Source organism: Pongo abelii, chromosome 11 (genome assembly GCF_028885655.2).
Source record: "Pongo abelii isolate AG06213 chromosome 11, NHGRI_mPonAbe1-v2.0_pri, whole genome shotgun sequence".
Lineage (NCBI taxonomy): Eukaryota > Metazoa > Chordata > Mammalia > Primates > Hominidae > Pongo > Pongo abelii.
In genome coordinates, this window is record NC_071996.2 from 61635744 (window position 1) to 61652926 (window position 17183).

Below are 17183 nucleotides of genomic sequence, written 5' to 3' on the forward strand. Positions count from 1 at the left end.
TTCCCTGGGCAGCAGTGGTGTGAGTCAGTGGAGCTGGAGAGCTGCTGGAGCCAGCAGCCATGGGGACACCTTGTGAGGAGGCCCTGTGGGGAGGTTGGTGAGGGGAGCTGAACCGAATCCTGCCCTGCACCAGATCCCTTCCCTTCTGCTTTCCGGATGATGACTGCTCTTGGCACCATCACCCCTGATGGTTCTGACCACTGGTTCAGAACAGTCCTCTGGTCATGAGTGGGTGATTTGAGATGAGTGATGTAGTGCAGGCTTCAAAGCCATCCCTGCTTACGGTGATTTTCAAACTCCATTGACTGTGACCCACATAAGAGATACATCTTACACTAGAGATCATTCACACATAATCACCCACATAACTAAAGCATTTTAGAACTATGTTTATTCTTATATCCTATAATACACTCTAGTATTCCTAAGTTTATTTAAAAAAAATTGTGGCTCTAAATTGATTTCAAGGCCGAGCGTGGTGGCTCATGCTTGTAATCCCAGCACTTTGGGAGGCCGAGGGGTACAGATCACTCCAGTGGTCAGGAGTTCGAGACCAGCCTGGCCAACATATTGAAACCTCGTCTCTACTAAAAATACAAAAATTAGCCGGGTGTGGTGCCAGGCCCTGTAATCCCAGCTACTCGGGAGGCTGGGGTGGGAGAATCACTTGAACTCAGGAGGCGGAGGTTGCAGTGAGCCAAGATTGTGCAACTGCACTCCAACCTGGGTGACAGAGCAAGACTTCATCTCAAAAAAATAAAAAATAAAAATAAATAAATAGATTTCATGACCCACTGTTGGGTTGCCAAGCTACTTTTGTCAAATGCCGTGTGAGACCATGGTACTGGACATCTCATAATGGTTTGCACAAGCTTACAGGATCCTCACATGTATCCCTGCTAATTTCTGTCCAGGTGAGAGTTGGAGAGCAGCCAGCTTTCCTCTGTTGATGATAAATTTAATCTAAACCAAAAGTCTCATGGCAACTCCAGGTTGGCCAGAGAAAAGCTGTTGCACATTTATTTTTGCCACTTGCCTTTTAAAGAGTCTGCAGACTTGGGATCTAATCCCACATCCCTGACTATCTGTGTCAGGTTGGCAAGGCATCTAACCTCAGAGTCTGGTGCCCTCAGTGATGAACTGTGGCTAGTGGTTCTTGTCCTACTTCCTGCAGGGGCTTGCCACACCCAGTGGGACAGCAGCAAGGCAGATACTCCCAAAAAACACGTAGCTCTTGGCACGAGTGTTTTCCTCTTCTTTTCCTTCCTTACCTTCTACTTGTGTTTCTCCTATCATCTTCCTTTGGAAAAGTATTGGATTTTTCTTCTATCTACAGCATGCCTCCCATTCCCAGCACTTCTGTGTCTGGCCCTTTCGTGGGGTCCCTCTCACAAACAGCCTGCTGACGCTGCAGGTCCCTTGGAACAGGGACCATTCCTTTTCCTTTCAGTACCTGGGCAGCTCCCTCTCAACTCCAACTTGTCTCTCCACATGATGGGCTGAGATTTGGTGATTTCGGGTTTCATTCTTCAGACAGCGCCCCTGTTGAACTCCTCCACAGTGTCCCTTGATGCAGTGTGGGTGTGGGGAGGGGCCAAGGTCTTGACCCTCCTGACCAGGAGAAGGAGCTGCTGTGACTCTACAGTCCTGGTCTCACAGCCACTGGGTTTATCATCTACCTTTTGGGATCAGCAAAAGGGTTTCCTAAAGAGGTGCCGCTGCTCTTGAGAACAGAAACCTAGTGAAGATGGCACTTTTTGATGTTGAGAATATTAGGATGTCTTGGAGCTGCTCTAAGCCAGGGTAGGTTTTAGGTTTTATGAATGCTGTTTGTTTATATTAAATACAAAGTAACTTGTTCTGATTTTTATGCTAATCAAGATGGCTTTGTGGATGCAGTTAAAGGTCTGCAAACCACATAAGTGAAGGAAGGAATAGATGGAACAATTATGCTAACAAATGACCCAGTCTTGGTGAATAGATGCTATGTATCTTGTTACCAGCGAATGGGCAGAGTTGTGTTCCTGTTTGAGATCTCAGAAGGAGCTGTGTGAAGAGGATGAGGTAATGCTGACGGTTCTGCTTCCCCCTAGGTGGTGGCCTACCACTACTGCCAGGCTGACAACACATACACTTGCCTGGTGCCCGAGTTTGTGCACAGCATTGCAGCTTTGCTCTGCCGGTCCCATCAGCTGGCCGCCTACAGAGACCTTCTGATAAAGGAGCCCCAACTACAGAGCATGCTGAGCCTCCGATCCTGTGTGCAGGACCCGGTGGCAGCTTTCAAGAGGGGAGTGCTGGAGCCACTCACAAACCTGAGAAATGGTACTTTGCAGCAGCTACCCACAGCCCCATCTCAGTAGTGGTACAGCAGACACAGGTGGTCTCCAGAAGGCAGGTGGTCAGCCGGGCTGGGGTAGAAGTGAGGTGGAGCATGGAGACGATGTCGAAGCCTCCGTGCCCATCCACTCCTCTTTCTCAGAACCAGCCCCATGAGGTCCCTTCTACACCACCCCTATGGTATAGTGTTAAAAGAAGCACCCTGATAAGAATGAATGTGATGACTGAGCAGTTCCAAAGTAGTCAACTTGTAAGTGCGGGCTGTTTAGGTGACTTGCACCGCAGAAGACTGTTGCGTATTTTGCACTCCTAAGTATCTGAGGGAATAAGTGGATTATTTGGAGGAATTTTCCAGCATATATATTTGTCAGGGCCTCTGCTCAGTTGAATTGAAACCTTAAAGTGACTTCTAAAGGTTTCCATTTTAATTTTTTGTCCCCGACAAGGTAATGGACATCAGTGACCTGATGGGCCCTTCAGTTTCCCATCCTCTCTCGCCTCGACTCCTCACCTTTTGAGCTTGTTTACTTGCCCACATGGCACCTCTGCTGGAAGGTGCTAGAGGGATAGAAAACAGATATGTCATCATTTCTTCTCTATTGCCTGGGCAGAAAATCAGCACTAATAAATAGAAAACCAGATTCAGGCTCGCAGAGAAGAGCCCTGTTGGAGGAGTCGGTAGCATGGAGCTCTCACGCTGTGTTGGTTGTATGGCTTGGGCAGGGCAGTTTGCCCTGGGCTGGGGGCAGCAAGGGGGTCAGTTTCCCTTCCCTGGAATCCACTGAGGAGCTCTCATGGGGGACCTAGTGACCTTTCTGGATTGGGCCTCTGTATGTGTTCATTATCTTTGTGTAGCCCACCCCAATGACAATGGTTTATGAAGAGCTAACTGTGTTATATACACGAGTGAGATTCTGCTAACGTGTTCATGCAATATGTTTGTTTTGTGAGAATTGGTTTTCTTTTGGCTCTGTGCTCCAGTTTTCATTATAAATTTAATAGAAAATATGCTTCTGTGAAAACTGTTTCTTGTGCCATATGTAAACCTTTTTAGTTTCTAACACTAAACTGGGCGTTAAAATACACTGGGTGTTGCTGTCTTACAGAAATGTATAATTTCTTAATTTGAAAAAATTATTTTATCCTGCAGAGCAGAAAATTCCTGAAGAAGAATACATTATTTTGATAGATGGCTTAAATGAAGCTGAGTTTCATAAACCTGATTATGGAGATACACTTTCTTCATTTATTACCAAAATTATTTCTAAATTTCCTGCCTGGTTGAAGTTGATTGTGACTGTAAGAGCAAATTTTCAGGTAACAAAGAATTCTCAAATCTTTTTCCAAGTCCCCATATTCCAATTTTACAGTGATAAATATTAATAATGTAAAACTGTTGTAAACCATTCAGCTCCTTGAATTGGAAACTATGTTAAGAATTTGAAAAACTAGTCCAGAGAGCCGTACATGGGTGAAACTCTGACCTTTTTAGCCCCAGGTATATTTATCAAGATGTCAGGTAAGTTTCCTGTTGGCATCGAATTGCACGTTCACTTTTCAAATGGTGGCATCTAGCCCTGGTTACCATCATGGAATGTGTGGGGCCAAGAGGCCTGCCAGAGTTTAAAGCTGCTGCTGCTGGTAGTTATTTGCAAGGGTTTACTGTGGGGCTTTGTGTTTTTTTGAAGGAAAAAATGAAGGTGAAAGGTTGTTTTTTTTTTGTTGTTTTTTTTTTTTTTTTTTGAGATAGAGTCTCGCTCTGTCGCCCAGGATAGAGTGCAGTGGCATGATCTTGGCTCACTGCAGCCTCCACCTCCCGGGTTCCAGTGATTTTCCTGCCTCAGCCTCCTGAGTAGCTGGGATTACAGGCATCCGCCACCACGCCCAGCTAATTTTTGTATTTTTAGTAGAGACGGATTTTCACGATGTTGGCCACCACGCCCAGCTAATTTTTGTATTTTTAGTAGAGACGGATTTTCACGATGTTGGCCAGGCTGGTCTCCAACTCCTGACCTCAGGTGATCCGCCCACCTTGGCCTCCCAAAGTGCTGGGATTACAGGCGTGAGCCACTGCGCCTGGCTGAAGGTAAAAGATTTTTAAGGCCTATTCCCAGAGGTCTATTTTTTCATAAAACTTAAGCATGAGGTAACATTCGCAGTGAGGGGTAGGGTGATTTTTTTTTTCTCCTCCATCTTCTTCCTCACTTAAACCCTGAAATTGTATCTTAACCATTGACTCTTTCTATACCTATCCTTTTTCAGTGAAGACTTTTAGACATTAGGTTTTGATTTTTGCCCTTTTATGATATTTATTTAAAAACAGCATTTGGAATTTTTTCATTATGAAAACTGAAATTAGATCTCAGTTGAACTTGATGCATGTTTTTTGGACATTCAGTTTGTATATTTTTCAGTCATTTTTTTACATAGTAAGCACAATTTGGCCATCAGTAGATCATAGGAGCCAGGAATCTTACGTTCCTCTTCCCAGCTGTGTAAGTTTTCAGAGCTTCAGATAGCATCCATGTAAAATGGGAATAATTGTATTCTGCCCTCTTTATCTACATTGTTATATTAAATGAGCACATGCATTTAAATACTTCAGAAACAATAGTGGGAAGTGTTTTTAAAAAAGCAAAACTCTTCTTTGCTGTTAGGTGTCAGATGTTCTTAATCTTTGGAATGGGGAAGAGATGGGAAGGGCACATGAGGCTTCTGGGAGCTGAGGATGTTTTGTTTCTGGGTGCTGGTTACATAGGTATATTTGACTTAGTGAAAATTAGTGACACTGTGCAGTTGTGATTTGTGCACAAATCATATGTTCATATGTTAGACTTCAATTTAAAAGTTTACTTTAAAAAAGCAATTAATAAAATAACGTGCTATACCAAAGTAGGCAGCTTTGTTAAGATGCGCTGTCATTGAGACACAGCCCGGGGCAGACTCAGATTTCCTGATTGGGTTACACAGCCCCAGTGTTTGATGCATAAAGAAGGATGTCTTTTATCTTGGCGTCTGGCCGTGTTCTTAGATGTGCAGTGTTGGTTGGTGTTTGTCCTTGTTATATAAGCAGTTTCACAGTGTAAGGATTATGGGTATCAGGTCACCTGCAGAGTCTCACTGCCCTTACTGGCCCTGGCCTCGTTGCCGCTGTCTGCACAGGGCTCTTACTCTGCTCGCTAGGCTCAGGGTCCTTGGATGAGGGCCTCAGGATAGCATTTACTGATTCCATCTCCCATCAGGATTTCTTTCACATAAGCTTTTTATCTTCACCTTATCCTATTACACGTTTTAATACAAAACAATGAGTCCCTGTAATCCATGAAAATCCTCCTTGAAACAAAACTAGTGAATCTGGTTGAAAATGCTGCTAAAATAAAAAAGGAATCCCTGTAGAGTGACACTGTGGGTTTTTGTTTTCTCCCCCCAGGAAATCATAAGTGCGCTGCCATTTGTCAAGCTTTCCTTAGATGACTTCCCAGACAACAAAGACATCCACAGTGACCTGCATGCCTACGTCCAGCACAGGGTGCACAGCAGCCAGGACATCCTCAGCAACATCTCCCTGAACGGCAAGGCCGATGCCACGCTCATTGGAAAAGTGAGCAGCCACCTGGTGCTGCGGAGCCTTGGCTCATACCTGTACCTCAAGCTCACCCTGGACCTCTTCCAAAGGGGCCACTTGGTCATTAAGAGTGCCAGCTACAAGGTGGTGCCCGTGTCTCTCTCTGAGCTCTATTTGCTTCAGTGCAACATGAAGTTCATGACCCAGTCCGCCTTTGAGAGGGCACTTCCGATTCTCAACGTGGCCCTCGCATCCCTCCACCCCATGACAGACGAGCAGATCTTTCAGGCTATTAATGCCGGCCACATCCAGGGGGAGCAGGGATGGGAAGACTTTCAGCAGAGGATGGACGCCCTCTCCTGCTTCCTCATTAAGAGGCGAGACAAAACCCGCATGTTCTGCCACCCGTCCTTCAGGGAGTGGCTTGTTTGGAGAGCAGACGGGGAAAACACGGCCTTCCTGTGTGAGCCCAGGTACGGCAGGCGCTTTCTGTCAGCTCTTTGCAGGGAATCTCATGTGCAGCTGGGGAAAGGATTTAAATGTGATGCGCATGTCTCAATGGAAGGGCAATCCAGACGACTAATTCAGTGTTACTGCTTTGTTTTATTATTTTTCTTCCTTTTTGGCAGAAGGATAGGCAATGGGGAATTCTCTATACAGAAGCTGCCTTCTAATTGCTAGGAGTCCCTTATGGATGGTACATGTGGATAAAAGAGAAGCTGGGTGGTGCCTGTGTGGTCCTTCCTTGCTGTCCATTCTCTCATGGAGCCCCGTCTCCTCCCCCACCCAGCTTCTGCAGGGTCATGCATGGGAATGTTTGAGATCAGCCCCTGGGAACAGGGGGCTTCTCTAGAGGGTGTTCCCTGTGTGTCTGCAGACTGTCATGGGTCCTCAGCACCTCCACTCCCCTGCCACCCCTTGAACATGGAGTGACTTGTCCCAGGGATCAGGTATATCTGTGAGCCCAGAGGGAGCACCATGATCCAATCTAGCCTCCCCGATCCACACCCCTCACCCTTTGTTGATGAGCTCTGTGTGGCGGACTGGACCAGGCTAGGATGCAGTTCTCCTTGCTGCCTGGGCTGCTGTTATCACAGTGGGATGGAGAGGGAAGCCTGTCCGCTGTGTGGCCTGGTAACAGCATGAGAGGTCAGAAAGTTTGAGGGTACAGATGCTTTCAGATATGTATATGGCAAGCCCCCAACTTCCACTTGGCCATGGCTTTGGCCTGTGTCTTTGCTGTCTTGAGTGGCTTCTGCTCTCTGTGAGCCAGAATTGCCCCCTGCTCTAGTAACAGGGCTGGCAAGCTGCTCAGCTGACCCCTTAGGCATTTGACCAGATGCTGGGATCCAGAAATGAAGAGGTGAACAAGCATTGGTGAGCCCTGGGAGCCTCACAGCCACTTTCCTCCCTGTGAATATTGACGAAGATCCACCTGATAGGCCTGGCTGCTGTTCATGTTGGGGCTGTTATTGTTTTCTTCAGTAACACTGGCTGAAGGTTTGTTGTTATCTTTTGAACCTGGTTTGGGGCAATAAACTAACATCCAGGTTATTTAGCCAGACCATAATAGCTAGGTGAAACATGTGCTGTGACATTTCTAGCCAAGTCAGATTACTTTCTAGGAAAAGTCCAGTCATTTTCTAGGAAGATTAACTATAGTTGAGTTTGTAGAGACATAAAAACAAATTGAAAGACTCCATCAGAAGTGTAGGTTGTTACTGGGTTGGAGGCTAAAGTGGCTGGACTGTAGTCTTCATTAAGCTTCACTTCATTCTGGGTATTGGTGGGCATTGAGGTTATATAGCCTAGGTCAGAGCTAGGGTGGGTGCCTGTGGGCTCCTGAATGCCACTGTGTTCTTAAAAGCAGGCATGGGGACATCCCCTGGGGCAGGACCTGGACTAGGTGGAGGCAAGAGAGGTACCAAGGGTACAGAATTTAAGGAAGCACTCACTCCTGGGTGGTGTGAGTTGTTACCATTTTCCCAAGACCCCTGTAGTATTTGAGCTTCATTCAATTGAGAGGATATAGAACAATGTTGGAAGGAAGCTACTGGATTCAGTTCAGCAACAGTTTTTGTTATATGCAGTTATGTGCAAAGTACTGTGGCAGACACCAATTCCTGGGACAAGTACCCTGCTCTCAGGGCTTCCCACACAGGGCAGGGGAGGCAGGAAGTGATCTGCGAGAGGGAGGCACACTTCATGCGGACCTCACGAGAGGGAGAAGCTCCCAGCGGAAGTAAAGGGGCCTGGGGAGGTGATTTTAAAACATGATGATGGTGGGTTGGGCCTCGAAAAATGGTAGCATTTCTTTCCCAACTCCCAATTGTGGTATTTTTGCCCTAATTATAAAAGGAGAAAATTTCAACCCTCAGACAAAGACAGTTCATTTTTTATTTCTGCCTCTTTCTGTAGCATTTTAAATGATATACCAATCTTCTTTTTCTCTTAGAATTCTTGTCTGGGTTTTTACTTAACACATCACAGGCACTTTACTAAGCTGTTAGAAGTCTTAGAAAAGTGTCATTTTCATTTTTCATGGTTGTGCAAAACTCCTAGGAGGCAAATAATTATGTACTTCACTATACCCTCGTTGGATTTTTAAGTTGTTTCTAAATTACTTACAAACAGAACAACCTGTCATGTCTTGGTGCCTTGCAGGTCTGGATTCAAATCCTCCATTGATTCTTGTATATTTTTCTCTGCATGAAATATATTTTAATTCTCCATGCCTTCCTTCCTTATCTATAAAAAATGAGTGTCTTCTCACTGAGTGTTGGTAGCTATTAAATAAGATCTTAAGACTATGTACTACCTCCCTTCTTTCCTTTCTTCTCTCTTATTTTTGATTATGCCCTAGGTTAGCATTCCAGAAATAGAATTATGAAGATAAAGAATAGTTTGAGTCTGGCCGGGTGCGGTGGCTTACGTGTGTAATCCTAGCGCTTTGGGAGGCAGAGATGGGTGGATCACCTGAGGTCAAGAGTTCGAGACCAGCCTGGCCAACATGGTGAACCCAGTCTCTACTAAAAATACAAAAAAAAGAAAAATTAGCCGGGTGTGGTGGCAAGCACCTGTCATCCCAGCTGCTTGGGAGGCTGAGGTAGGAGAATCACTTGAACCCAGGAGGCAAAGGTTGCAGTGAGCCGAGATCGTGCCACTGCACTCTAGCCTGGGCAACAAGAACGAAACTGTCTCAAAAAAAAAAAAAAAAAAGAATAGTTTGAGTTTTCATTCATACCACCTAGACTTAAACATATTTACATTTTGCAATATTTGCTACATCTGTTTCCTTTTTTTTTGTTGAAGTATGTTAAATTGTAAACATGACATTTTACTTTAAATAACTGAATATTCATCTTAGAGATATTTTCATACTTAACCAAGCTATTACTGCACCTAAAATATTAATGCAAATTCTTAATAATCTTAAACATTTAGCCATGCTCAAATTTCTGTTTTTTAGTATGTTCACATCAGGATCCAAAAAGTCCATAAAATGCATTCGATTATCTCTCTTAATCTATAGTTTCTCTCCTCATCTTTTTTTCTTTTTCCTCACAATTTGTTTAAAAAGGGCAGCTGGGTAGTTCATCCTGTATAGTTTCCCATCGTCTGAATTTTGTGTCCTCATGTTGTTTTTTCATGTATTCCTCTCACCCCTATTTCCTATAAATTGGTAGTGAAGTTTAGAGGCTTGTTCAGATTCTATATTTTTTAAACAAGAACACTTAGTAGGTGGTGGTGAGTACCTCTCTCAGGAGGCGCATGACATCATCATGTCTCTGTAGGCACTAGAAGCCACTGATGACCATTTTTAAGATCCATCAGTTTTTTGGGGTTGCACAGGCAGTCTCATCTAGAACAGTCCCCTATTAGCTCTGTTCTCTGTTAACTCGAGAAGTGAATAGGTATTAGTAGGTAGAACAAGGCTGTTGCAGACAGGAGGAGCTATTGAAGACGTCGCATCAGAATGAGCAGGCCGTGTTCTGCAACAGCGAATCTAGTTTGACTTGACCTTTTTTCATGGAACAGAGGAGAGGAAAGAGCTGACAGAAGGAGTGTGCAGGGCACAGAGAGTGGGGGGCCTACTATACCAGTCAGGAGTGGGGACTTGGGGGGACTGGGGATAGAGACGGGCCTTGCTGACATGAGGTAGCTGTTGTGGCTTGGCCTCATGGGCAGAGTAGAGGAAGAAGAGCCAGAAACTAGGTGTGGCGTTGCTCTTGGGAAGGGTAAGAAAGGCAGGGTATGTGGCAGGCTTTGCAGGGACAGAGCTGGTTTTAGTTTTCAGCAGTTGAGATTGCAAGATAGCCATCTGTCCCAGGCAGACAGGTTCCAGGGCCAGGGCGGGTCGGCAGGTTGGAGGAGAAGCTGACAGTTGAAGATCTAGCATCACTGACGGAGACGTGTCTGGCATGACTTGGTGAGGAAGCTCATGTCATTAGAGAAAAGATAGCACTGGGCTTCCAGGGCGTGGAGGAGGGTTTCAGGGAGGGACCTTATGGATGTAAGTGTTGCCAAGAGGTGAAGGGAAATGATGGTTAAGAGGAAGCCATTGGATTTTCAGTGAGGGAGGAGGGTCCCGGATCCTTAGGAGACTCTGACTGTTGGGTTGAGAGGAGAGAAAGAGGAGGGAGCCAGTGTCTTGGGATGGGAGGTGGAAGATCTTAGGGGGTGGGTGGTTTTGTTTGTTTGTTTGTTTTTTAATAACACAGGAGATTGGGACATTGTCAGAAACATCACTGAGAGATAGTGTGGAGAAAGATCCATAAAGAAGGAGAAATTGGGAATGTGAGGAGGAGGAGAAATTGGGAATGTGAGGAGGAGGGACCAGGGCCTGAGTGACGGGGCAGGTTGCCTCTTCTTTGTTTACGTGGAATCTGTTCACAGCACCCAGTTAGCTGACTTGCACATTGTTTGCGTGTCCCCTCCCATCGCTCAGAGCTTCTCAATGGAAGCACCTTGCATTGTTCCCCATAGAATCCCCCCGTCAGACGTGGTGCCAGTGATAAGGTGTAGCTGTGAATGAATGAAGGAGGACTCAAGCTCCACAGGTTAAGAGCACAGGCTCTCCTGTCTGACCAACTTTAGTTCAAATCTCTGCTCTGTCATCTAGCCATGTGGTCTTGGACAAGTCGCTTTACCTGTTCAGGCATCTGTTTCTTCATGTAAGCATATGGGGGTCATAGTACTTAGTCACAGGATTGTGCAGGTAAATTAGATAATTCAGTTAGGTTTCGGCATCTGGCATAGAGTAAGAGCTTGATACCTGGAAGCTTTGGAAATGAACAGAATCATGAATGCGGATTGTCTTAGAAGGGGGATTGCTTGGTCTCAAGAACAGGAGGGCAGGGAGGAACGATAAGCAGGGTATGCAGGGGCATAGGTGGGGAGCAGTGGCATGGGGAGTTGTCTCCTCAGAGAGGTGGGATGCCGTGTGCTCAGCTGGGAGCACTGGAAACCTTAGGCCCGGCCACCAAGGGGTGTGTGGTCATCACCCTGTAAGGTGATAGTGTGTCTTTGTGATGGACACGGTTGGCCTGGCCACAGAGCTCGGCCAACTGGGAGACTTAGGAGGACTTAGCCTGTGGTTGGGAGAGTGGCTCCCAACTGACATGAACTGGGCCAGATTGAATCCTGGGATCAGTCCATGGGTAGGACCTGGCGAGGCCATGGGGGCCTAGAGCACTAGAGAGACGCCGACAGAGGTTTCCATGGGAACAAGGGAAGAGGGGAATCCCAGGCTCAAGATCTGGGATGTGGAAGGTGTCCAGGGGATGACAGGGCATGTGCTCGTGGGAAAACTTCAGGCCATTACAAGACATTGGATGAGACTCAGTGGGCAGTGTGGCCTTAAACGTCATGCCCTCCCCTGTAGTATAAAAACTGGTTCCTTGGCCTCCACCTGCCTCGATTTCCTCATCTCTAACACAGTTTATAACCTATTTGAGAAGCAGGCATGCATCTGGATAGACAAATGCAGTTTAAATAATGCAGGCTTTTAATCATCTAGATTAGCAACTACTAGGAAGATGTGTTTTAAAACATATAATGTTTATCTTTTCCTCCCTCCACAACTACCTGCTTTTCCCCAACCAAACAGCTCAAAGCTGACAGGATGATAGAAATGAAAGTAATTTACATTGCATAGAAGTCACTCCTATTGGAATAAGCAACTGTGTGTCATTTAGAAACTAATTGGCTCAAAGGCGTGGGGTCCACAGGAAGACAGAGTGAGTCCTACGGACATGGAGGGCAAATGGGCAGGATGGCCCTTTCACAAAAGGGAAATGGGCAGGAAAATGGGCAGGATGGTACCTTCACAAAAGGGAAATGGGCGCTGTTGGCTGGATGTCCACCATGTGCCAGCCACAGCAAACCCACTTAGATGCCTTAGCCTTATTCTCACCACAGGGACTTGTGTGCCATCCAAGCCTAGAATTCTCTGCTTTCTTGATCATGAGCTGTCACCTAGCATGGCCTGGCTTTTCTCTCCTTTCCACATGAGACTTCGTTCTTGTCTACCCCTAGTGGTGGTGATCCTGAGGGGACCTGAAGGTCAGGCCCAGGGATGGTTCTGCGCTCTGTGTCTATTCGTGCATGCATTCCAGAAACACATTTGAGTGTTTACCAAGTGCTGAGCACTTTGCTAGGCATTATGACTCAGATGAGACCCTTAGCCTCCCAGAGTTTATATCTTTGTCACAGGCATAAATCAATGACTAAAGCAATGGGTGGTGAATTGAAAGTGGGTCTGCGGTGTGGTGGAATGGGCTCTTCTGCTATGAGCCTTTGTATTCCTTCCCCTAGGAACGGGCACGCACTCCTGGCATTCATGTTCTCGCGTCAGGAGGGCAAGTTGAACCGCCAGCAGACCATGGAGCTCGGCCACCACATCCTGAAGGCGCACATTTTCAAGGTGAGATGCACACCAGCTTGGGGAAGGGTTTCTTTGTTGTCATTTTGAGGTTTTGCTTTGGAGATTTTAGACAGCTCTGTCAGCCATCCAAGAAACCCTTCACGCACCTCAGCCCAAATGCAACCTCCTTCTGCCGCCCCTCTCCAAAAGTAACCGCTGTTCTGACTCAGCCTGGGCATTTCCTTGCATTTTGCTATAGTTGATTGCTCAAATGTATATCTGAGTGCTATGCTTAAGTTTTACTTCTTTCCACCTTTCAATCTCTGATAAGTTTCTTTTTATCTAAAGGTTCCACTTTGTTCATTACTTTTTGTTCCTTATTATTGATTTGTTCGAGAACCTGAGTTTCTTGACCTGTGTGATTTTGTACCACCTGGACTTTCTGACTGTGTTTGCCCAGGCTGGAGAGCAGTGGTGCGATCATAACTCACTGGGCTCAAGCCGTCCTCCCGCCTCAGCCTCCCAAGTAACTGGGACTACAGGCACGCTCCACCTTGTGGGGCTCAGATAGTGATACTCTAATTCTGCCATTTATTCTTCCTCTAATTTACTTCCAACATGTCAAAACCTTGTCTCTACTAAAAATACAAAAATTAACTGGGAGTGGTGGCATGTATCTGTAATCCCAGGTACTTGAGAGGCTGAGGGATGAGAATCACTTGAGCCTGGGAGGTGGAGGTTTAAGTGAGTTGAGATTGTACCACTGCACTTCCAGCCTGGGCGACACAGCAAGAATCTGACTCAAAGAGAAACTCTCTCATCTGCCATCTCTCTCCCAAGGCACACAGTTAACCTAGTGAAGTTAGGCTGGTTCCTTGACCTTTGGTTTCAGGTAGTGAAAGCTCGCGTGTCCAGGCATTCTTTGTGTGTGACCCCGTGCCTTCTGCAGGTATCTGCACCCTCTGTGGCAGACCCACTTTCAGAGTGACCCTGCAGGTGGGAAGGAGATGCTCAGGCAGATCTGTCTCTGATTGTTTCCAAGATCTGTCTCTGATTGTTTCCAGGGCCTCAGTAAGAAGACGGGAATTTCTTCAAGCCATCTCCAAGCCCTGTGGATCGGCTACAGCACTGAGGGGCTGTCCGCCGCCCTGGCCTCTCTCAGGAATCTCTATACTCCCAACGTGAAGGTGAGCAACCTTCTGCACAGAGAGCCGGAGACCCAGCCCTGGGCGGCTGCTGGCCTTTCCTCCAACAGCCCTGTTTCCCTCTGAGGGGGTGGTGGTGAGAGGACGCAGAGGAGCTTCTAATGATGTGCTTCCCTGATCACACAGGCTTGGGCACTGTATTACTCGTTCTTCCAGAAGTTTAGCTTTTCTTTGGCAGGAAGATGTGGGTGGTCAGGCTGCTCTGTGCACATGTGGTGACTGTTTCACAGCAGATGTGATAAGGAAGCAATTTACAAAAGAAATCAAAGATCAGAGAGATTTCTAGGGAAAATGGATTTTTTAAGTGTCCTGGGTTACTAATCTGGACCATCTCTTTAGAGTTCATGGGAAATTAAGCATTGATGGGTGATGCATAGAGATAAGTACACAGAAAAACAATCATCGAGGTTTCATGTACACATATTTCTGCCTATGGAAAGGGTATCAGCATGGCCTTCTGTGGAGCCAAGAGCTTCTTCACTTCTTGGTCAGTGGCTTTCATGTCATGATGTTCCACTCAGCTTTTTAAGGTAGATTTTTCTTCCTGATTTCATGTAGCCTGGGAATCTGAAGCACACAGGGGCCAAGTAGCCTGTTAAGGTCACAAAGACAGTCAGTGTCCAGGCCTTTCAGCCTCACGCCCTGATGTACCAGGCTGCCTGTAGAAGCCCTGGGGCAGTTTAGTGAGGCAGGTCTTCCCCCTGAATCACTCACATTGTTTCATCTTTCATTTCAGCTAAGAGTATATCTCTTGGCTTCTCCATAACTAATAAAATTCTATAATCATAAGAAAGATGAGAATAAAAATGGCAATATCTGTTTTCATACGTTAATGAATTTCTGGGCATAGAATTTATTTTAATATGGAAATAAGTAAATGGGAAACATCTGTTGAGTACAAGTTTTTAAGACAGTAAATTTAAAGGTACTGCATAACAGTATAATGAGCATGGCCCTCCTGAGATTATAAACTTTCCTCTTTAACGTATGTGCGATTTTAAGAGTTAATCATTTTTACTTTGTTTTGTAAAACTCCAGTGTCACCTACATCTACACCATCTCCCAAATTATTTCTATAATGTGGTTATAGAATCTTAAGTCTTTTCATTATCCTTCTGTTTCTTTTATCTTTCAAGGGGGGAAAAAGGTTTTCACAGGATCTTGAACAAATTACAGTAATTTTAAATTATGCATGCAATTAAGGAACTTTTTTTAGAGTGTATTAAATGTTGTCATACAGGAATGAATGTCATTTTGAACAATAATTGCAGTTTGCCACTTTGGTAAATTAAAGTGACTTGCTCTGGGATGATTACTTGGTAAATGGATTTTAGTTGCAGTGGCATGCTAGCAGTCTCTAACCATGTTGTCTCCTGTGGCCAGGCCAGGATGGGGCCAGCCTGGGCCCCACTGGCCCAGTGGGGTCCCATCCAGCCAGTGGCTTTGTTGTACCATCTCATAGGACTGGTGGCCAGCCGCAAGCTGTGGAGGATTAGGTTGCAGTTCTTTTCTCAGCTGACAACAGAAAGGAGAGGAGAACAGGAGCTAGGCGTGGCCTTTGGCCCAACTTCCCTTGGCCGGGAGATCCAGTCATATCCTGCATCACAGTCAGGAAGGACACATTTAAAAACAATTGTGCTTGTGTGAGCTTCCAGTGTACTTAGTGGGAATGCTGATTCTGCCCTATGACCACCCTGGCCAAGCCTCTTCTGGTCCTCATGATCGTATTGCCTCGCATATCCCAAGCTCCCTTCCTGTTTTTCTGTTTTCATTAAATCCAGAAGTTGAGAGATACCACCACTTCCGAGTGTTGTCCAAGGAGGGCTTCTGTGATCATGGTCGAAAAATTTCCATATCGTTGGGGGAAAATCTATAGGATGAATCATTTAAACAGGTTCCTTCAGCACAGTGCCGTCTCAGCCAAGACTGCTGCTCTGCCACCTGGCTGCTCTGTGACCGTCATTAGCTTTGTGCTTAGTGCTCAGCTCTGCCTTACTCCTTCTGAGCCTTGGCTTTCTCACCTATAAAGTGGAGACACAAAAGAGGCTGTTTCTCAAGTGATGAGAAACCTTACTGAGATGTTAAAGTTACTGGGAACATACTTGGCATTTATTATGTTTACATGAATTGCTGTTAGTGCTTTTCCTCATCTCTGGAAACAGTGGCTCTGCTGTAGGCACCTGGGAACTTCTGGATGTGCCAGTTGGTGCTTGTTAACAGGAGCTGCCGACCTTGAGGATGTGATGGTTGCAGGTGACTTACCTCTGCCCGCATCTCAGCATGAGGTGTCCCTGCTGCTCTGTGCTGGTGAACAGCCCAGGCTGGGCCTGCAGGGTGATGTGGACAGGAGGGCAGAGCACCCTCCTGTGCCTTCCAGAGGTCAGGGACCCGAGTTCTTGTCGTTTCTGAAGACTCCATGAAAGGTTGATTATAACATCGATTAATGTTTATTTAGCATGTACAGATGCTGAGTGCTGTGCTAAATGCTTAGTGCACATATATATACATACACTTTTTTTTTTACACATTGATTTTTAATCTTTACAACCACCAAGTGAAGTGAAACTTTTATCCTTATTTTTTTAGATGAGAAAACTGAGGTTTAGGGCAGTTGTTACTTTCCAAAATTACACAGCTGGAAGGGCGCCTGACACTCAGCAAGCTCTTGCTCTGCAGGTGCCTTTATCACTTGATGTGTTTACAGCCCTGGCTGCCAGCTAAAATCACCTGGGGGCTCTGGGCACCACAGCCCCAGCCCCAGTTAAGTCAGACTGTCCAAGAGTGGGGCCAGGGTATTGGAAACTTTCAAGCTCCCAGGTGGTTTCAGCATGCATCAAGGTTAAGAACCATAGTTTAGGGGAAGATGATGGAGGGTTAAGTGGAAAAATACCTACAGCATTACACCAACAAAGGAAAATGTTTTTCCCAGAAGCAGAGGAAGTGTGAATTGATGACATCTTTAGGAAACCTCTGCCCTGAGCACATGCCTTCCAGGTAAACTCTTATAAGGGATTCATCATGGTACTCCAAGTATACCTTCCACCATTATTAGCAAAAGAGTACCTGTTAGATGGAATGGGATGGCAGGCTGCTGTTTTCTTAGGTGGCACCTAAAGCACAGAGAGGTTGAGGAATTTTCTGAAAATCACACAGTAGGTTAGTTTGGGGGCTGGCTGAGAACTCACACCACTTAATCCTTCATTTTTTA

At 45.8% G+C, this 17183-nt stretch overlaps 1 protein-coding gene across 15 annotated transcripts in view; it reads left to right on the forward strand.

Moving 5' to 3' along the window:
• TANC1 (tetratricopeptide repeat, ankyrin repeat and coiled-coil containing 1) overlaps nt 1-17183 on the forward strand; it is a 262694-nt gene that overhangs the window by 203113 nt on the left and 42398 nt on the right. For all 15 annotated transcript variants that reach the window (XM_024243336.3, XM_054548917.2, XM_054548921.2 and 12 more), the window contains 5 exons: nt 2094-2325; nt 3491-3657; nt 5771-6378; nt 12722-12830; nt 13835-13957. In XM_024243336.3, coding sequence (XP_024099104.3) covers nt 2094-2325; nt 3491-3657; nt 5771-6378; nt 12722-12830; nt 13835-13957 — 1239 coding nt within the window. The remainder of the gene's footprint in view (nt 1-2093; nt 2326-3490; nt 3658-5770; nt 6379-12721; nt 12831-13834; nt 13958-17183) is intronic.